The sequence below is a fragment of the Acartia tonsa genome, chromosome 1, assembly GCF_053477335.1.
Source record: "Acartia tonsa isolate MP-2025a chromosome 1, ASM5347733v1, whole genome shotgun sequence".
In the NCBI taxonomy this organism is placed as follows: Eukaryota; Metazoa; Arthropoda; class Copepoda; order Calanoida; family Acartiidae; genus Acartia; species Acartia tonsa.
In genome coordinates, this window is record NC_137260.1 from 58,650,170 (window position 1) to 58,673,860 (window position 23,691).

Genomic DNA, 23,691 nt, shown 5'->3' on the forward strand with positions numbered 1-23,691 from the left:
ATTTACAATACTATTTTTTTGTAAGAATACCGGAAAATACTTTACAATATGATTTTCAAAGATTTTTAAAGAAAAAGAATATATACAAATAAAAGAACTTATCTTTATGCATTGTTACAAAATTTGATCTCTTTATCAGAACACTCCATACTTAAAATTTGAGGAATGGAGGAGAGCAGGTACTTGTAATAATAAATAAAGGGGGAGGGAAAATACTATGTGTGAGAAGATTGGGATTATAATTTTAATTCTTACTTTCTCATAGATGGTGAATAGTAGAATAAAAATGGGCGGAGCTAATTTAAGCAGGTTTTATGAGTATGAGGAAAGATTACATATAGGTTCCGAAAATTGGGAGATTAAAGACTTATTTACGGATTTTTTAACTATAGATTGATATAATTGATATGAAGGTAGCTAATGTTATCCTGAATTACTTTAAGTTATATTTATAATATTTGCGTTATTTTTAAAGAATTTAGCAAAGCTTTGAAAATAGATGACAATTAGCTATATTATTCTATAATGAATTATTCTATGTAGCATTAGATAATAAAGTAAACCTGATTAGTTTCAAATAAATTAAACCTGTAGTCTATATTTTCCAAGAAAAAAGTATATTTTTTTGAATTAATATTCTTTAAAATTTAATGAATAGATATAAGGAAAAAAAATATATGTTTGGCTTGGTTAAATTTTAGTGTTCTTTTAGACATAATAAGGAACAAGTATGAGAATGTTTTTAGAGCTTTGGTTCAGAAATAGTATTTAAAGCTGAAAATTGACTTAATATAATCTTTAGACTTATCATATTTTTATTTAAAATTAATTTCTTGGAATAAATTCCTTTGGAGGTCCTTATCTGTGGGTAATTGTTGAAGGTGTATATTATTCAGGAGATCTGTTGTCTTGTTCATGACTTCATCATGGCTCTCGATTATGGATTCATTCCCTCTGCTCATATTCTGCTTCTTCTTACTTTTCTTCGCTGATTTTCTGCTGCCAGCCTTGAAGGCACACTTCTGGGGCTGAGCTGAGGCACGCGTTTTTGGCCTGGCACCCATCTGTGAATAGGTTGGTGTAGGTGTGGGTGTGGGGGTTGTTGAGCGGACAGAAGTTGTTGGTGTTGGTGGGACTGAGTCCTGCTGTATGGAGAGGGCACTTTTAATCACTTCTTGCACAGGAATCAATGTGTTCTTGATGTAGTGCTTTTTGTCAGGGCTTGACCTAAGCACAAAGACAAACTTAGAGTCTAGTGTCCAAGCTGCCTTGACCTCCGGATCTGACTTCAACTTGAGGAGATATGCATGGTTCATCTTGGTCAGGTCAGGGGCAACATAAAAGTTGTCGATTTTAAGGTTTTTTTCTTGTTCTGTGGGGGAGGGGATGTGCTTTCTCTTATTCATTAGAAAAAGGTTTCGCCAGTAGCGAGATCTAAACCTCACTATCACCGTTCTTGGTAGTAAAACATTACTTTCTTTGCACCTATTGGCCTTTCCCAGGAAATGAGCATTTTCAAGTAGCTGGTGGAGCGGGGGTACTGTGACAGGTCCCCATTCTGGATCTTGAACATCAGGGATGGCTTTCATCAGAACCGGTTTGATGATTCTTGTGTATGCTTCAAGCATACAAGCCCCAACTGTTTTGAGGCGTTTTAAGCTCTCCCTGGGGACAGTAAGGTTATTGATCCTTACTGACCAGTTGCGGACATACTGCTCCCGCTGGTTCAAATCCTCCTTAAGAGTCAAAATCTCTTTTTTTAAAGATAGAATTTCACTATTCATATCCATTATAAGTTTATAAATATCACAAGGAGAGTTTTTAGTTTTTAAAACACACAGAGTTGCTCAAAACAATAAAATATATAAAGCACTGATTCACTCCACTTTATGAACAATTTAAGTAGATTAAATGGCCACGCCCCCTTTTTTATAGGATAGTATTAGTATTAACTAATTGCACATAAGGGAGGAGATGTTATCCCTTTGAATGACTATGAATGACTGCTAATTGATTGCTATTTATTGTAATACTCAATTGTATATGATTGAGATGGTATTCTTGTAGTTTATGCTTTTAATCAAACTTGTTAAATGCACTTTATGCAACTGTCTCTTTCATAGTTTAAAAGCATACAAGTAAAGGTAAACCTTGCATTATACAAGGTTTATTGTTATTCTTACTATAGACTAAAGTTTATTTCTGAAAAGCTAAATTATATCTACTATCCCACTTTTTCACCTTTTCTAAACAAATAGTAAATCAACAAAAAAATAATTACATAAAATGAAGTTTTTCCTTATAATAAAAGGATTTTTACAGTTAAAACATAAATTTCAAGCGAAGTTTTTGTATAAGAGAAAGAGATATAGAGAGAGGGGTGTTCTGTAATTCAATACATGATTAACCTTGCACTACAAACCCTCTCCCAACAATAACCCCCCCAAAAAAAATCACGAAAGGGATAGGAGCTGCAGCCGCTTGCCTTTCAGTCACTTTTAACAAGCCGCCGCAGCCACAGCTTAGTCTTTCAAGCTCAGCCGCTAAAAGAAAAAAAAATAGCATTCGAAAGCAAGCTGAAGAATTTGTTGGATCTTTAAAAAATTAGAAAAAAAATTAGAAAAAATCCGCAGTTTGTGCAAAAAAGGTAACTAATCATTTTACTAGATTGTTGTTTAGCTGCAGATGGTACTGAAGTTCTTCCTAACTTTAGCCATTTGACATATCAACAATCTGTGAGACGGCTGCCGAGCCCTGATTCTCAATAATTCAAATAAATTGATCAATTTCACATAAACTGGAAGATTTTACGAGAATTCTGCCAAGTTTTATGTTTCAAAACAAACCGAGAAATTAATGCAGTTAGAACAAAACAAGGTCAACACATTTCAAAATCAAATCCTTATTTTTGCAGATTTTTTCGTAGCGTAGCTACATCATTATGGCTATTATGTGTCTGTATGTACGTTTGTGAAAAATATCCGGATCATGGAGAGAAAACGAAGTAGTGGGTTTCGTCGTATTTTCACAGTAACTATTGATAGATTATTTTAGGTTAGGGTTAGAAAATTTGCCCTGCAGGGTTTAGTAATAGGAGAAAAACTACTGTGATAATACGACGAATCCGCTACTTCTATTTCTTTACATGATCCAAAGATACTAATAGACATGTTAACGAAAGCAAAGACAAACGAATTTTAAAAGATTAAAATATTGTTAGCAACAAAATAACAGAAGATTTTTAGCTTATTATTTATTGATTATGTCGTTTAAAATATTGTTAGTTGGTGCTGCGCTCCTTAAGGGCATAGTCATTCTTGCTTTTGGCATAATTTTATATTATTTGATCGACATCTGCACACAAAGGAGAATTTTTTTTTATTGTTTTCACTTTTTTGAAATCAGAAAAAAATCAGGGGAAAGGGATGAGGACAAAATTAATCTTCTTCGATTTATTTAAATGAGCTAGAGGAAAATTGGGGGGGAGATTAATTGTATTTTTTAAGGCCATTTCTTACTTAACATATCTGCCTACATTTTAAAGATATACGTTTATAACAGTTTAAGTTCTTAATGTGTATTCCTCCCTGAAAATTATGCATAGTTAAATTTTTTTAAAGATGACTAGACGATTTTTAGCATAATATACACAAAAATTAATAACAAAATGCACAAAATTTTATGTAAATTATTTATGAATCTCAACGACGCATTTTTTTATTCATTTTGAAGTTTAAGACGGAAAAAATATTTAAAATATGGAGGGAAGGGCAGGATAGGGTTTAAGTCCCAAACTTGTTATTTCTTGCATCGTATTATAAACAGTTTTCCGCGGATATCAAATGTCCAATTACAAGATTAAAACCAGTTTTATTCTTATACTTGTACATTTTTTATTTTTATATCCGTAGAAAAATGGATATAATACGATGCGAGACATAGTTTTTTCGCATGGATAAGAACTGGTTCTAATCCACCGGATATTAATCCGTTTCGAATGAATACGAGAAAATCAATTGTTATGTACTTTTTGTGCTTAAGTTGATGATACAAGTGTAGTTTAAAGCTAAATTACCTTTTGAACAAGGCCCAGATCAATAATTCCATCAAGTACACCCTCGTTCTCAGCTACAGGATCTCGGAAGTACATCAACGCAGAACCCTAAAAATAAATACATTGGAATAAATAATGAGGAATACGAGAATACGAGGTTTTGAAAGCTATCCAGTAGTGATTTGTATTTTTACTTTTAATGGAACAAAAATTGATACTAATAAACCTTTGTTACTTTATGTTCTGATTTTTTAGGTATCTATTTTATGACAAAATGACTTGTTTTATTAATAGTAATTTTTTTATAATTGTTAATTATGAAATTTAAAAAACGTATTGTTTGGCAATTTTTATCATATTAATCATTTCTATTTCTGTATATAAAAATAAATATCTACAAAAAAACTTAACACAAGTGTTTTAAAAACTATTATAAAAGAATATTATGTATTACGCCTTAATTTATTGTTTCAGACTTATATAAAAATAATTAGGTAACTTGATACTCTTTGATATAGCAGTGCAGATGAAAAAAAATAATCAGCATTTTTTGATAATATGGGAATGGTTAACATTCTTTCAAAGGATAGAAATTTTTCAAAATTTAACTTTTAAAACTAATAATGTTAAATCATATATAAAAATCCTCCAAAATCCTAACTATTTGTGGGGTGTATACTCCGCTTAAGAATGAAAGTTAACATAGTATTTCATCTGCCCAACTATGATACATAGTTAGATATCAAAATATCTATCAACATATTTTCATCTGCCCAACATAGTTAGATATTAAAATAACTATCATCAAGAATCTGACATAGTATTTCATCTGCCCAACTATGATACATAGTTAGATATTAAAATAACTATCATCAAGAATCTGACATAGTATTTCATCTGCCCAACTATGATACATAGTTAGATATTAAAATAACTATCATCAAGAATCTGACATAGTATTTCATCTGCCCAACTATGATACATAGTTAGATATTAAAATATCTATAATCAAGAATCTGACATAGTATTTTCATCTGCCCAACTATGATACATAGTTAGACATTAAAATATCTATAATCAAGAATCTGACATAGTATTTTCATCTGCCCAACTATGATACATAGTTAGATATTAAAATATCTATCAACATATTTTCATCTGCCCAACTATGATACATAGTTAGACATTAAAATATCTATCATCAAGAATCTGACATAGTATTTCATCTGCCCAACTATGATACATAGTTAGATATCAAAATATCTATAATCAAGAATCTGACATAGTATTTTCATCTGCCCAACTATGATACATAGTTAGACATTAAAATATCTATAATAAAGAATCTGACATAGTATTTTCATCTGCCCAACTATAATACATAGTTAGATATTAAAATATCTATCAACATATTTTCATCTGCCCAACTATGATACATAGTTAGACATTAAAATATCTATCATCAAGAATCTGACATAGTATTTAATCTGCCCAACTATGATACATAGTTAGATATTAAAATATCTATAATCAAGAATCTGACATAGTATTTTCATCTGCCCAACTATGATACATAGTTAGACATTAAAATATCTATAATAAAGAATCTGACATAGTATTTTCATCTGCCCAACTATAATACATAGTTAGACATTAAAATATCTATAATCAAGAATCTGACATAGTATTTTCATCTGCCCAACTATGATACATAGTTAGATATTAAAATATCTATCAACATATTTTCATCTGCCCAACTATGATACATAGTTAGACATTAAAATATCTATCATCAAGAATCTGACATAGTATTTTCATCTGCCTAACTATGATACATAGTTAGACATTAAAATATCTATCAACAAGAATCTGACATAATATTATTATCTGCCCAACTATAATATATAGTTAGATATTAAAATATCTATCATCAAGAATCTGACATAATTCAGTTTTTAACCTTGATTGTCTTATTGACAGATTTATCAATTAATTATTATTCATTTAATAAAAATTATAAAGTCTAAACGATAACATTTATGTCTAAAGAAATAAAATGCTTTGATTAACTATAAACGGGCCGTTCCCCTCGAAGGTCCTAGACGAGCATAGGACGCCCCCCTTGGCTACCTTATTTCGAAATATGTTGAAAATAAGGTGTAATAGTTTTCGTTTGTTTGTATATTACTTTTAGTAAGGAAAAGGTTAGGCTAGGCTAAATTGTGTACTGAGTAGCCCCGCAGGGGTAGGGCATAGGCAAAAGCAATAGCACCCTCCAAGTTGTAAGAATTCTGATTATCATACTGATCAATAAGGTCCCTAAATTAGCTTTTGCAAAAGTGTTGTATTGTTCAGAGGATAAGTTTTATGGAATAGTTATATAAAGGTTATATAAACTAAAAATATACTTTTTTGCAAAGTATACAACACTAGCGGTTTCGCCCCTAGAGGCCTCTATGGCCACTTGAGGATGGGAGAGTCGAATTTTATAACCCAATTATTTTATATTTTAAAAGAAAAAGTTTCTAGGGGCGATTTCTCTTGGGAGGGAGGTGGAACCCTCCCCCAAAATAGTTATAAACCTTCCCGGGACCTATGAGAAGCCACCCTGTTAAGGAAAAACCACTAGGTTCAGCGGTTAGCGAGATCCTTAGTTTGCCAGCAATCTTGTCAAACTATTTTAGAGTAGCTTAGAATAGTTTAGAGTATCTGCGCATGTAAAAAGATGTTACTGTTACCTAATAATGCGCAAACAATGTTTGCCAGCAATCTTGTCAAACTATTGTAGAGTAGCTTAGAATAGTTTAGAGTAGCTGCGCATGTATAAAGATGTTATTGTTACACAATAATGCGCAGACAATGTTTGCCAGCAATCTTGTCAAACTATTACAATAACAATTCTACTAGATTTTGATTGATCAACTTGTAAGTCACAATAGTTTGTGTACTCCCTAAAACATTTTGAATCAAAAAGAACATTATAGTATAAATCTAGGCTGTTCTTCAACTTTTAAGTAATAAAAAAGTCTATCTATAATACAAAGCAGAACGATGTCTGTCTGTCTGTTTGTTTGTTTGTAACGAAGGATCTCGCTTACCGCTGAACCGATTGGGTTCTCCTTAACAGGGTAGTTTCTAGCTCATAGGTAACTGGAAGGTTTATAACTATTTTGAGGGAGGGTGATGGGAAATAAGCTTTTTGTCTGTAGCTAATGATCTCGTTAAACGCTGAATCGATATAGTTCTTTTTTATAATGAAGCTTCTTTATAGGTCATGGAAACGTTTAAAACTATTTTGGAGGAGGATATCTCCACTCTCAAAAGAAAAAATAACATCCAACGATTGCATCTATTTTTTTCTTTTCTTTTTAAAACCGCTAGTAGAGTTTACAGAGTACACAAAACATATTTCACTGAAGATGATTAAAGTCTCTCCACAGATTATGACTTCATACGATAGAATAGCCAATGAGAGGCCAGAATACACTGTAATTGGCCAATGGTAAAATTTATGCTGGCCTCTCATTGGTTATTTTATCGTATGACGTAATAATCTGTGGAGTGACTTTAATCATCTTCATTTCACTTTTAGATAATTGAAAAATTTGTTTATAATCCATTGACCTATCTATATATTTATGTTTTAAAATGTTACCTGTAGGACAAACCAATGTTTCTGCCAATCTTTAGTGATTCCAAACTTCATCAGCCATCCTTTCTTCAGATTCAACAAATCCAGGGCCGACGGAATAGGAATAGTCGAGGTTGACAGCTTTGACGAGGTGTTTGACGGCGATGACGTGGGGGAGTCAAGCCCGCAGCCGTCTGGAACTCCACGGACCGGCAGCTCTGATGTGCTGTGGGGGCTGGTGGTGGTGCTTATCTTGCTGTGGCTGCTCGTCTTGGATACATTATTGTTGTTGGAATTGGTGCTTGTTGGTGACAGAGGTCCTTTATCTGAGCCTAGGCTTGTGGGAGGCGTGGAGCCGTAGTCAGGGTTCGGCTTGGGGGAAGATTGGCTAGATCTCATTACCGTCGCTGATGTATCACTTGATCGTATTGATGATCTCGACTCGGTTCTGAATAATGGGGAAGGTAGAGTAGTATCCGTTGTGACAGAGTCGGTGTTGTTGAGTATATAGTTGGTGATGTCGTTCTTGGTGAGGCCACCACTGCTGCTGCCCCCGGAGGGGGAATCTGATCTGAACAGGCTTGAACTTGTTTCTCTACGTAATAGAGAGGAGTTGGACTCACTTCGCGACAATATCGAAGTGGTTGTATTAGATCGTGTCAGCAGCGACGAGTTGGTGCTGGCGCGGAATTCTCCACCGCGGAAAAATCCGCCAGCCGCCGGGGAGCGCGGGCTCAACATGGCTGCCTCGTCTAGTTTTGTCGGCTCAATGACCGGATCCGAAGCGGTTGCCTGGTGGTTATATCTAAATCTAGTTGTCCTGCTATGCTCTTGGGTTATAGCGGTCAGATTTTCACAGGTATTGCTCCGGAGTGACCGGTAGGCACGGCTGGTTCCCCCCTCCCCGGACTTGGCCTTGATCCGCTTAAACTTGCCGGCTACGTCATTGACAGGGGTAGAGGTCAGCGGTTCCATAAGTTTGCCGTTAGTCGTGTCTGGGGAAATTGGAGATCCTAGACAAAAAAAAACAAGAGTCAAGCTAGAGTCAAAGTAAAAAATAATAACATGATGGAAAAAATCGTGTATTTATTTGTATGGATTATAAGCGGTTCTCATCCATACGAAAAAACTATGTCTAGCATTGTATTATATCCAGTTTTCTACGAATATAAAAATAAACAATGTATTATATCCGCGGAAAGCTGTTTATAATACGAAGCAAGAAATAACTAAACTAATATGTCATTTAATAAATTCAATATGAATATGTATTATAAAAAAAAGCTTAAAACCAAACATACAAATTTGAAAACACCTCTAGGGCTTTATGATTAAACCCACGCCAGAATTTAATATTTTAAAGAACGCATATTACTCGGCTTAGAGTTTGAGTGGATCGTAGTAAACTAATGCAGATTATTTGTGGATCTTGGATTTTAGTTAGAAGAACAGATCTATAGTATAAATGTAAATACAGACAACTACCTCCCTTCCTTTTTCAAAGATATCTTTGGTCTGCTTCTAAATTATTTTTTGCTACTTGGCTGTGTTAATATAAGCGACACCATTGGGTGATTTTCAATGAGCCAATAGAAAGGTTGCACAAGGTTGATGCGATGGAGAGATACAGTTATTTAACCCTTTCTCCTTCTCTAGTGTTTTACTCTAATGTTAGAAGTATTAGTTTTAAGGCGTAGTGAAAAAAAAGAATCATATCTAACATTCAATATCCTATTTTAAAAAGTAGGAAAGTTTTATTTGTCTAAAGCTTAAAATCTCTGCACATGCTCGTCTTAATGTGGTGTACTTTTTAAGTTTTCAGAGTAGCTTTATATATGTCCTAGGGTGGTCTTAGGCTATTTCACTCAAATTAATTGATTACAAATAGGGTTCTATATAAACAGACTACTTATGTACTCTTTACATTGCCAATCTGTCACTCTAAAACACATAAATCAACTCAAACTCTTGACTGTTATTATTAGAAAGCATAATTAGAAGCATACGCACACAACTAGAAAAAACAAGAACCAAATAAAATCAAGTTTTTAGACAAATTACATAATTTCTAATTATAATCATTGTCCTACTACGTCTTTATTTTAGAAAACAGATTTTTAAATAACATGGATGATAACACAACATAATTTCGGGATTAGAGTAAAACACTAGAGGAAGAAAGGGTTAAGTAACTGTATCTCCCCATGACGAAGACCAAACTGCATAACTTTTGTGTCACTTTTGATTCCTGTGGCGTCATATAATGAGGAAGATGAGAGGAAAAGTAGGAAGGAAACCCCCTAAAAATGAGATGGAGAATATGACGTCAAAGTGGTGCAAAAGTTATGCAGTTTGGTCTTCGTCTCTCCCCATCACAATTTCCTTGTGTCGACTCTTAATTGGAATATTAACACAGCCAAGGAACAGAAAACAATTTATTAGCAGACGAAAAAGGTCATTGAAAAAGGGAAGGAGGTAGTTATCTGCATGTACATTAGACTTTATGAGATGGAAAGAATTTTAATGTAACAGGTAAATTAAAGTAGTATTATTAGAAGAAGCATTTATTGCTGCTTTTATAAGGTATATTTGTCCTCTATTGACTAATCCCTGTAAAGATAATGATATGAGGTCAGCTGAATTCTAGTTTCCGATTGTGTACATAGCACCCCCATCTCAATATTTACTACTAGCTCAAAAAGCTTCAAACTTCCAAAAAAAAAATCTAAATTTGAAACGTTAAAATTTTGAATATATAATGTATGAATCGTTTATACATTATATCGCTTTTCCCTTTGACCGAAGTTGCTGAAAAAAGGTTTTGCAATAGTTGGGTTATCTGTTGTACAACTTCGGAAATTAGACAAGAAATGGGATCAATTTTCAGTTGATCTGATATGAAGATGGGAAGGTATAAAAATTTGAATTGTGACCACGCCTTTATCTAATTACAAACTTGGCATATACTCAACTATTACAACACACACCAGATCTCATCTGCAAATAATTGGGCCCGCGAAACCAACTTTACTTTTTTTTTAAATTGGATGATAAAAAATGACGTCATACAATGCAAATGACCAATGATAGGCAAGTATACAATTTGATTGGTCATTGTTAGAATATATGCAGGCCTATCATTGGTCATTTGTATTGAATTGCGTCATGTTTTATTATAAACTGCTTCCTTTGTGAATTCTAAACCGAAGAAGCCCTAAAATACACAGCGTATGCCATGGCTGTCAGTAGGTAGCTTATGTCGCACATGGATAGTCATTTAATTTTCTTAAAGAGGCATTAGTAAAAAAAAAAAAAGTTGAAAATCTAAAGTTGTCGATGAGAGTATAATATCAAAAATTGAAAAAAATCATGAAGTTGGTTTCGTGGCTCCAACTTTAAAAAACTTAATTCTAATTTAATTAAGATAAATCAAGAAGAAAGTTTTATTTTCTAAGTCATCTGTGTTTTATTAGTAAAATCTAAACTGGATTAAACAATAAAACATGTTGGGCTGTATATTTTTATACAGCATTATGTCACCTTTTATTAAAGTATTTTTGTAATTTCATAATGTCCTTAAAATACGGTTTAAACATTAATGTTAATTTGTTAATCCTTTTAAGTAGCGAACCTTCTATAAAACTCTTAATGTTCATCTGTATGTCTGTCCGTGTATATTTGAAACGATTTGGAGGACGTGTGATTTTCTCATCTCCTTAAAGATAGATGGTTGACATTTTTTTGTGAATATTAAAAGCATCCAGTATATCAATTATTGGTCCGTTGGTCTATCGGTCATGCTACAAACACATATGATATATCTATTTAGCGATAAATCTCAATAACGAACATGAAATTTTTAAACATCATTTCTTTCCCTGCATCCTTGCATATTTAGGTAAATTTAAAGTATCTACGCTCAATTTATAAAATGAACTTACCAATGCTTCTAGAGCTTGTGTCTAAAGGATTCAAAGTCGGCGATTTCGGCGATGCAATCCCGCCGCTGATTGTCAGCAGTCCATTGTCTGTGGTTCCATTTGTCCTTTCCGCTTTTGCTGCATGCCCGCCGCTGTTACCATTTTCATTCGTCGCCGAAATAGATATAGCCGCCGGCATCGTTTTATTTATCATATCCTTGTCGAGGGCAGGGCTGGCCGTGTCGGCGGCGGACGGCGGGGTTGTTGTGTCGCATTTTACCGGCGGCGTCTCGATGGCGGCGGTGGCCGGGGCGGAGTACTGAACTGTGGAGTATGTAGTGGCCACGCCTCCAGGAAATGTTGCATTTCTCTTGGCTCTTCCTGTCTTCACGGAAGATCTGAAAGAAAAAAGACAAGATTAGGGAAGTTGAAAATGTGATGAACAATATACACTGGTAAAATACAGTTGGGAAGTTGATATAATTACACCTCTAGTAAATCTTTTTTTCTTCTAATATCATCTACAATACAGAGTAAGTTGAATGATTAAGTTCTGCTTTGCAATACAGATCTTGTCTTAGGCTAGTATTTAGGGAGGTATACCCCCCCCCCTTTATTTTCAAGTAGATGTTGATTGTAATTTGTTTGCTTTAATTGTTCATTATATGAAGGAAATTTATTATAATAATAAGACCTCTTTTAAAATAGAATCATATTTTACTTGTTCAACATGTAGAAAATACTAATATAAGAAATAATTATCAACCTCCCAACTGTAAAGCTAATGTAAAGAATTACAGACAAACTGTGCAACTCAAAAGATTGTGATGGAGTCCAAAAAATGCCATTTCTCGCGGTCTTACGCTGTCATGCGCTATGTTGGAAGGGTAACGCAAATTTCAGAAATCAGATTTTGCTATTTGATTTACGATTTTTCTCTGTAAGATAAAGCGATGGAAGATTATTTAATTCGATATATTATAAAGATAATTTTTTTCTCAAATCGCGAAATCTGGGATCTGAAATTTGCGCCACCCTTCCAACATGACGCATGACGGCGTACGAACGCAAGAAATGGCATTTTCTGGGACTCCATCAAGATTGTAAACGACAACATATGCTGCTCAATTGTCATTTTTATCCCGTCACTTCAAAACAATGACTTAGCATTTGTAATTGTACAGAAAAAAAACTTGATTTACTTTAAATAATTGTATTTTTTATTTTTTTAAAAATATATGCAACTTTTCAATGCAAATTAACAAGGATAATTTTGCATAAAAGCAATAATGAACTGACAAAATTGCATATTATTTTTTAAAATAGTTTAAAGGCAATATTGTATTCAATCACAAAAGAACGATAATAAAGGTGATTTATTCCAATATACGGTAGATATTAAAAATAAATAACAGACGGACAGACCCGGGTTAAAAAGTAGCTGCGCTGCTAAAAACTAGGGCTCAACTCAGTGCCTAAATAATGTGTGTATATTTTTAACTTAACCCCCCACTTTAAATGTCAAAATCTCCCCCATGACTAAAAATATTCCTTCACATATAGGAAATAAATGTTACTAATTAACATAATTGAAAAGGGGGGAGTATTAAATGGAACGAAAACGATTTTGTCCATAACAATTTTGAGCTTCATAATTTTTAATTAAAAATTAAATTATTGTAAATCCTATTATATAAAGTAATAAGTTTTTTTGTCTGAAAGGGAGGGATCTCGCTAACCGCAGAACTGATATGGTTCTCTTTTACCGTGAAGATTCTTATAGGTCCAGGGAAGGTTTTTAACTATTTTTTTTGAGGTGTATCTCCACCCTCCAAATAAAAAATAAACTCCCCACACCAATTTTTATTTCTGTTTAAAACACATATTGAAATGGGGGAGGGGTCGACTTTCCCCATCCCACCTTAAGTGTCCCTAGAGGCGTATCCGCTAGTAAATTATATATAAAGTTGTAGCATACTGACGTACAGACAAGCCCTAATTGTAGAATAGCTGCGCTACTTTATATAGGCCAGCATGCTTATAAACATGCACTCAGCTTTAATCACTTGTTTGGACAGTATTTATTTATTTATTGAATGCGAAGCTTTTCTATAGGTAGGGTCAGTCCATCTACGAGCAGGAATCTAAGAGATAGGACAATGGCCGATAAATTGATGTACATCCCCAATGATGATACACAAAATCATCCCTTCTGTAGATTAAAATTAGTGGTTGAAACGTTTTATCACTCAACTTAATGAATCAAAGTTGTTAAACGACCGAATAAGAAAAAACAATTATAAAACTTTGGGACTAGTGTAATAAAAACAGCCAATTGTCCCATCTCTCTCTGATTAGCTGTGCTGTAATTGATGCTATCATCCTTGTTAACTTAAAAATTTTTGTGGAAAGCAAGGAAACTTATTGAGAAACATATTATATTTCTGAAGCTCGATGAGAGAAGATAAACATTCGGATATTTTCATTTCAATTCAGGGAGGGAAAGGATATTGGAGCTTAAATTAATCAACAACAAAACCCTCTGTAAGGATAATCGGGTATTGTCGGTTGCGTGACATCGCCTCTTAGGGGATGTTTCGTTGTATTTTCACAGTAGCTTTCGTCATATTTCTAGCCTTTGTAGGGGGCTCTAACCCTGCGGGGAAAATAACCTATCAAAAGTTTATGGTAAAATACGACGAAACGCCCCTTCCGAGTCGATATCATGAAACGAACAATACCTGGATAATCTATTCAATTCATATTTTTACTATAAATTTGGGGCAGGGGAATATATATTCTCAATCTTCCAATCCCTGAATCCCTGCTTTTCATTCAAATATTTTATAAATAAGATTCTCAAGGGGGATAAATAAATATTTGTTAGGGTTATCCTAAAAGTTAAAGGATTTATACATATATATTCAATATTTAAATTTGTAGTAGTCCAACTTTGGGATCTAAAGGGATAAGACAATGGGCGATAAATTAATGTACATTCACAATAATGATACACAAAAATATACATTCTGTAAACTATAATTACCAGTTGAAACGTTTGGACAATCAACTTAATGAACCAACCAATCAAAGTTAAATAAAGTTGTTGAGCCAACAAATAAGAAAACGTTACAATGAAACTAGCATAATAAATAGCCCAATGCCCCCTCTCCCCCTGAGTGCAACTACTCTATATCTTGGGTACATCCGTTCAACTGCACCATAAAACGTCATTTGTTTACGGTTTGTAACTTGACCTTTTGTTTTTCAAACAGAACTACTTTTTGTGCTACTTATGTATAAAAATGTTCCAGTTAGCTTCAACTTCATTACCCTTAACTTACTATAATGAGTCTCTGTAATGAATTTTAAAATCTTTAAATATGTTAATTTTGTCCCCCCTTGTCTTGAAAGAAACATTATACTTTTCGTGAGAATTTCATTGAAATTTTAAAGTAACATAAGCTGCTTAATTTATTCGTCTGAGGTCATAAAAGATAATGAGCGTTGTGTAGATTGCTAGAAATTACAAAATTTGAAAACCCCAAATGCAGATGGGGGGTTGAATATATTTCTTCTCTATTGAAATGGTAATATAATATCATTCTTTTTTTTTCTATTTACAAATAACTCATATTAAAATGATTGTTTAATTTATGAAACGTTAAAGAAAGGCAAATCATTAATCTTAATAATTAATAATTAAATTTTATTTAAATCATTTATCATACATGTTTTTCTAAAGTAAAAGCTATTTTAAGAAATTTGGTACACTATCAACGGTTAATATCTAAGATTTTATGAAAAGTTTGACCTTCTCAACTGTAATGACTAACTAAAATTTCCATTTTCCCGGGCAGATTTTAATATTTTTAAATTAGGCCCATGTTAATTTCTTTCTACTACACAGGAAATACTAAAAGGGAAAATTTTTAATCTAGGTAAATTAAATGATTCATGGACATTTTATGGATACATGTTTTACGTGATGCTTGCAAATAAACAACAAAATTAAAACCTTTGAAGCATACTTTTTCTGATAAATTCCTTTTAAAAATTTGATGTAAAAAATGTAAAATCTCCACTCTAATCAAATAAAACGAAATGTTTATGTATACAAACAAAAATCAATTCTGCCCTTTAATTTACTTTTCATCAAAATTCTAAATTGGCAGCTAGCTGCGATGGAGTACCAGAAAATGCCATTTCACGAGGTCGTACGCGGTCATGCGTCATGTTGGAAGGGTGACGCAAATTTTAGATCGCAGTTTTCGCTATTTGATTTACTATTTTTTTATATAAGATAAAAGCGATACTTGCAAGTTTATTTAATTCGCTATAATATAAAGATACATTTTTCGCGAAATCTGGGATCTAAAATTTGCGCCACCCGTCCAACATGACGCATTACCGCTTACGACTACGAAAAATGACATTTTTCTTGGACTCCATCCTAGCTGCAAACAGGAAAATTGTGGAGAGCTAATGAAAAGCAAACTCAACTGGAATATAATAACAGAGAATGAGAAAAAAACAAGGATGATCACATTCTTAATTTGCGTAGTTTACAATTTTTTTGTAAGTTATACAAAAATAAAAGAACTTTCAGATATCACGTTAGGCCTTATAACACCCAATTTTATCACGTTTCCTTTTACACTTTCTTTAGGACAGAAAGACAAAAGTTGGGAATTAAAGAATCGCTTCGCCACAAAAAAATGAAAAGAATCTTTCCACCCCTCTCACAGGAGAAAGAGTTGATCTAAAAATTATTTTGCATTTTTCTTCATTGCTCCTTCAATATTTGCAAACTAGCGACAACAAAGTTTCAGTGTGCGCAAGAAAAACCGTTCCTTAAATGCAAACTGCTAAAATACCTGGATATTAGAGGTTCCATGGATATTAACATGTTGGAGCACAGAAACCAGACAATAAAAAGAAAGTTTGAGAAAAACAATCAACCTAATTTAACGTATCAAAGCACTTGGATTAAAAAAAAAAATTGAAATAGGGTAAATTTTCATGGCTTTGAAGAGCTTTATTAATTATTTAGAGAGGATTGATCAGTCTGGTTTCTGTATTCGAACGGGGCAAATTTCGTGGATCCTCTGCTAGATATTCAAAGTTTTGCACAAGAAAAACAAACAAAGATTCTAGGTGATAATAATTTGATGTTTTTGTTCTTGTGTTGGCTTTACATCATAAATACATTGAAAGAATGCTTGAAAAGGTAAATATATTAACGAAGCTACTCTTTAAATCCTCCTTATCTCGGATTAACTCTGTAACGCTACCGTAAATCCATTTTTAATAGTTTTATTTTAATATCAATCTTACTTCTTTTTTGCTTTTGATCATGAGTATTGTATTTTTTCAAATATCTTTGCTAGTCTTGAAAGAAATTGTCCTGGTTTAGTTAAAATTTATACATATGCCACTACAGAAAATACTAAGCTATTGGTTATATGCCAAATAGCAAAATATTTATTGTGTAAAACCTATAAAACTCTGCATTTTCAGAAGCTTTTGTTTTTGAAACTGTATATTTTATGTTTTTTCTAGATTGTGTCGATATCATAATATCTCCGAGTTTGATAATCTTATTACACCAATAATTTAGTCTGAAAGTAATCTGAAGCTAAGAAATTCTCCTTTGGGACTAACTAAAAAGAGTGGTTAGTTCTACAAATCTATAATTGGATGATAAATTTTGATTTCTCAATTTTTCATTAAAATCTAATTATATGATTATTTTTTCTATCTATCTATAATACAAAGTAGCTTGATGTCTGTCTGTCTGTCTGTTTGTCTGTCTGTCTGTTTGTCTGTCTGTCTGTCTGTCTGTCTGTCGGTCTGTCTGTCTGTCTGTCTGTCTGTCTGTCTGTCTGTCTGTCTGTCTGTCTGTCTGTCTGTCTGTCTGTCCGTCCGTCCGTCTGAAGCTTAAGATCTCGGTAACCACTGAACCAATTGGATTCTACTCTTCTGGGTATATACCTTTCGGTCCTGTGGTGGTTTTAAGCTATTTTCTTGGGGGGTGGGACACCCCCAACCCCCCCCAAAAAAATGAAAATTTCCCCCCCCCAATTTTTTTTTTGCAGAAGATTTCCTTGGTCCTTTTTTTTGCAGAAGATTTTCTTGGTCCATTTTTTTATGCAGAAGATTTCATTGGTCCTTTTTTTATGCAGAAGATTTCCTTGACCTTTTACGAATTTCACCTAAATTTTTTTTGATCACCTTTTGGGGCAAAGCCCCTAGAGGCTAGGGGAGAAGCCGCTAGTAATACTATAATATAAGTAGCTTGATGTCAATTTTACATTGGGTTCCCTATTTAAAAAATGTAAGAAGTTCTCAATTTATCTTTTTTCGTCAGCAATAAGAATAATTATTTAAGCTATTTTAATCTAAAGCTAAATTATTTTGTAGGCCTACTTTTAAAAGAGGAAGTAAAGGGGGGAATTAAATTGAGAACCAGCGGTAATAGAAGAGGGAGTGATGGGGGGGGGGGGGGGGGCGCCCAGATAAAACTTCAACAACTTTAAAACTCATTTAAATATAAGAATGAAAACTTTAGAACCAAGGGCTATGGAACATATTCAAAGATATGCTTTCAACTTACACAGCACATGCTTTTATCTATCAAAAATATTAAATATGTAGTTTTTTTTACAGAAAATGTAAGAACAAGGACAATTGTGACTTTTGATAACATAGCTAAGAATAGAAAATAAAATAAAACTCAAAATATAACCTGTTGTGGGATTTTCGTTATCAATATTTTTAACAGAAAATTTTGAAACTATTTCTCGTATTCATTCGAAACCGATTAATATCCGGTGGATTAGAACCGATTCTCATCCATCCAATGTCTAGCATCGTATTATATAAATTTTTGTATGAATATAAAAATGTACAATCATAATATAAAAACCAGTTTTTTAGCCCGTACCTTCTGCGGCTCGAGGCTACCAAAACTGGTTTTAATCTTATAATTGTGCATTTTTATATCCGCGGAAAGCTGTTTATAATACGATGCGATAAATAACTATTTTATTAAAAGTGTAAGATTTTTTTGTCTAATTAATAAATAATTAGTAAATCTTGAAGGATATTAACTCAAAGAGTAGCGTTGAACCCGCAAAGAAGAGCTAATGAGAGATAAAAGGCGGGAGTGAGAAATACTAGGTTAACAGATTAATAGTGAAATTAGAGTCAGCAGAAAGGATAGTAGGATAAAAGAGGATGTGCTGAATTTTAATTTCCAAATGTGTACGCAGTTTCCGCGGTGTTTCCTCATCCTATCTCAATATTTACTACTAGCTAAAAAAGCTTCAAACTTCCAAACTTTCAAAACAAACAAAATTTTGAACGTATAAACGATTTATACATTCAAAACTTTAATTTTCAAATAAAATTTTTTTTTTGAAGTTTGAAGTTTTTTATCTAGTAGTAAATATTGAGATAGGATTAGGAAACACCGCGGAAACTGCGTACACATTTGGAAATTAAAATTCAGAAATCTGAAAGAGATAGAAAGCAGGGGGGGGGGAAGGGGACATTGGGCTGTTTATTACACTAGTCCCCAAAGGTTTATAATAACATTTTCTTATTCATTGGCTCAACAACTTTAGACTTTCACCTAATTTTGATTGGTAGATTCACAAAAATGAGTGTCCAAACGTTCTAACTAAAAATTGTAATATAAAGAAGGGGCAATTTTGTGTCTTATCCCTTTAGATCCCTGGATAGAAAGAGGGTTCATCACTAAGGAATAAAGGTTTTCCAATTTGCAAATATGATAAATCTTGAATATTAAGCTTGTAGATTATTATTTATCATTTAAAAACACTTATATTTTCATCGATAGAAATCAAATAAATTTTATTATAGTATATAAAGTTTTTCAGCGGTTTAATTTAAAATAAATGTCGACAAAAATATCGATTATTAAACCCATAACAACTTTTGATAAATGCTTTGTAGTAGACAAACACAATTTTAGCTAGAAAATCATATTTCAAGTTTAATGAGGAGCTTTGAAAGAGCGAGGGGGAAAAGATAGTCAAAAGTTTTCAATTTTCAAAAATAAAATTTCTTTAATCTGTTAATTTAGGAATCTACAAATATTACCAACCTTTATTTCTTACTGATCATATAGTAATGTCTACTCTACACATAGATCTATAATTTCTTTGTCTGATTCTTAGCTCCAACAGATTGAAATGCGTGTAATCCAAATGCAAAATAATATTTCCATGGTTGCAAATTCCGTTAAATGTATTTCAATACAAATTAAATTCAATTCCTATAGGGTTTAACAACATTTTAACTGTATGTATACATACAGGGATCTAAAGGGATAAGACATTTGCCGATTAATTAATGTAATTCCCAATAATGATACACAAAATTACCCCTTATGTAGATAAAAATTAATAGTTTGAAAACTAAACTTAATGAACCAACCAGTCAAAATTCAGTAAAAGTCCTCATAGATGGAAATCCTAAGAATAGGTAAACGTTATTATAAAACTTTGGGGACTAGTTTAATAAACAGCCCCTCTCTCTGATATGTATAACAATTGCAAAGGAAAAGAAAATAGAAATAAACCTGAGATTTTATTGAATATTTTATCAAAACTTTTTAAATCCCTGTTTCTAAGTAAATTCAAAGTTTGTAAGTTTTTAAATTTTAAAGCCTTTTCTATTCAATTCTTTACTTACTTTTTGTACTTTTGAATTAAAGCTAAACCCTCTGTTATTTATAAAAAATGATATTCCCCCCCCCAAAAAAAAAAAAAATAGTATTTAGGCTGCTAATGGTCAGAGGTATATTTTCAATAATAACCGTCTATCATTAATAGCAGACGAGTAAACCACATTTCTCCATTTGCATTTACAGACTGCCAGAAGAACATAAACTGATTTACAGAGGAGCTTCTTCACAAAAATAGAAGGAACAGAATTAAATTCTATTCTGTACACTAATAAAAAGACAGAATAGAGCTAGAGTTTAATACTGTGTTAAAATAACATCAAATAATGTAAAATTTAAATTTTAAATGAGACATATATACTCTTCTTATTAAGAGCCAGGACAAGCTTGCCAGGGACAATGGATGATAGATTTATATTTACTCTATTACTATGTCCTAGAGTCCTCTAGAGGCACTTGAGGAGGGGGTAGTTGAATTTGATAACCAAATTTTTATTTTAGATTTAAAAGAAAAGTAAAAAAAAAATTTTGGGGTGGGGGAATTTTTATCTAAGGGCGATTTCTCTTAGTATGGTGGTGATACCCTCCCCCAACATAGTTATAAACCTTTCCAGGACCTATGAGAAGCTATTCTGTAAAGGAAAACCCGATCGGTTCAGCGGTTAGCGAGATTCTTCGGTACAAACATACACACAACACACAGACAAAAGACAAATAGACATCCTGTTACTTTATTATTAGGATTAAGCGTTTAATAACCTATAATTATTGATTATAAAGGGGGATAAAGGGCTGTAAATTAAGCGCAATTATCCTCTCTCTCCCTGAAAGAATGTAAAACTCAACTTAACATTTATTCTAATAATTCTAGTTTCTTTTATTTTTATCTAATTCTTCAAAAAAGTGGGGATCAAATATTCATATATTTTTTTACTCTCTTTTCTGGAAGCGCATCTACTCTTTAAGTAAGGTAATTTCGTCCGCCTGACCGAGTACTAACGCAAATTGATAGCAACATACATGATTTAATAAAATTTAAGTAAGCTATGAAAAAGTTCAGAGTATTATTGGCGATTATAAAAATTGATAAATTTACTGGAGAGAAAAAAATAGTTCTTCATGACATTTGATATATATTTTGTTCAACAGCATCGTACCCTCTTCAGTCTTATTTTAAAAAAATCGTATTCGTATTAATTTAACATTCATATTTAAGGATTAGTAAGAATAAAGGAAGAAAATTGTTGTTGCTACGCTATTATTTCCATTATTGCGCTCTGTCTGGGGAAAAATGATTATATAAAGGTAATTAGTTAGTTCATCTCTTATTCTCATTCTGCTGCATAATTAATTTTTATACATAAAGTACAGAAAAGGTACTCTTTGGAATAAATAATGATGTTAAAAACTGCTGCTAATTCAGGCGCATGATATTTTAGCTCAAAAACACCAAAAAATCTAAATTCAAAGTTGGGTAAATGAAAACTGAAAAAGGTTAAAAAATCGAAGTGTTGGTTATGCTATTAGTAAATTGACCTTTTATCTATCTTTCTAATGGACTGTATTAACTGGAGGGAAGTAAGGGTGTAGATTAATTTGTTAACATTGTTTTCTCTTTCACTGGGTTATCAGGAAGTATTTTAGCATAAAAACATGTTTTAATCCAGTATGAATTTAAAACAGGATCAGATAATGAAATCCAGAGAAAAGATCCATAAAAATACCCTTTGATAACATTAAAGGAAGGGTTAGGTCTTAGTCATATGGATAGGGGAAGCATGGGTTTCTTGAAATTTATATGCTTATTAAATATTGCAAAAAGACCTTTTTATTATATAACCCCATTATTTTTAAATTGTTTTTGCAGATTCTTCTTGAAAGATAAAAGTCATAGTATGCTTTTTGACAAAATGATACAGTATTCTTACCAAATAGAATTATTATCTTTGAGTGTTGAATCCCCTATTTCTCTATTTTTTGCAGCTTTACAAGCACACCATAAAATGAACAAAGACAATTTAAGAATTTTTTTCAGGGGATTTTTCATTTCCCCCTAAACTATTAGGCTACTTATATGGAAAAGCATACATACAGTATGGACATATTTAAGGTTTTGAAACCGCAAGTAGCCGCCAATATACGTATATATAAAAAAAAGTATATATCTTATACAAAAATAAGCTGCCGCAATTGGCGGCTGGGCTATGAAAAGTTTAGCTACATGCCTTTTTTCTTTTTCTATTTCTAAATTTTTGTCAAGCCGCTGCAGCTTTTTTCAAATAAAACTACTAGCCGCCGACCTGAAGACGGCGGCTGCCGATCCTTGAACATAGGTACATATGCAGACACTATTTCAGATAAGAAAAAAAATAATGATTCAGCGGTTTTTTGCTTAATCAGTAAAACTTATTTGAAGATTGTAAAAGTTTTAGATTTTAATTAGAACTTTAAATTTAGAGGGGAGAATAGTTATTTCTTGCAGCGTATTAAAAACAGCTTTCCGCGGATAACAAATGTACAAGTACAATTATAAGATTATATCCAGTTTTTTAGCCCGAGATGCCGAAGGCACGGGCCAAAAAACTGGTTTTAATCTTTTGATTGTACATTTTCATATTCGTAGAAAATTGGATATAATACGATGCTAGATATAGTTTTTATGTATGGATGAGAACCGGTTCCAATCCACCGGATATTAATCAGTTTTCTATTTCAAATATTCAAATATATTTTACAGCGTGCATTTTTGAGTGCTTGTTTTTGTTTGAATTAATATCTGTTAAACGGCTAGCCAAGAATAACAATTGAGAAAGCGTGTAGGAGTTATATGTATAGTAGATAATATTATAAGCAAAGATTTTCTCTAATATAAGTCTGTAAGTCATAACTTTGGAATAGATAATCCTGAGAATTTGATCTGAGGAAAAACTAATTCAAACGAACGTATTCGCCATCCCAAAAATGAGAACTGAAAACCTATAGTTGTTAATTTTTTAAATACTAACGTCTGCGTCCCTAGCATCTAGGGGCTCTATATTCGAATAGATGTGGAAGGGGAGAAAAAGAGCCTAAAATATGCCCATAAAAATAAAATAGCCTAAAACCATTTGAGAACCTATAAGAATCTTCACAGTAAAGGAGAACCATATCGGTTCAGGAATTAGCAAGATTCTTCACTACAGACAAAAAAATGCTTACTACTTTATATAATCGTATTGAAAATTATAATCATGAAAAATAATGCACAAAAAATATTTAGGTAATAGAAAAAGTCACTGTCTTTTTGTTAACCTAGCTTTGCCTTTGTAAATGTTATCATCCTTGTTATAATAGTGTATAGGGAATCATCAAAAAAATTAGGGGAGTGGAGATT

At 32.5% G+C, this 23,691-nt stretch overlaps 1 protein-coding gene across 1 annotated transcript in view; it reads right to left on the reverse strand.

Annotated features, from left to right (window-relative positions):
- Nucleotides 1-23,691, reverse strand: part of osp (myosin phosphatase Rho interacting protein outspread) — an 89,860-nt gene that overhangs the window by 24,241 nt on the left and 41,928 nt on the right. Inside the window, exons 4-6 of the mRNA XM_080167476.1 lie at nucleotides 11,627-12,003; nucleotides 7,710-8,698; nucleotides 4,076-4,162 (exon numbers count right to left, since the gene is read on the reverse strand). Coding sequence (XP_080023602.1) covers nucleotides 4,076-4,162; nucleotides 7,710-8,698; nucleotides 11,627-12,003 — 1,453 coding nt within the window. The remainder of the gene's footprint in view (nucleotides 1-4,075; nucleotides 4,163-7,709; nucleotides 8,699-11,626; nucleotides 12,004-23,691) is intronic.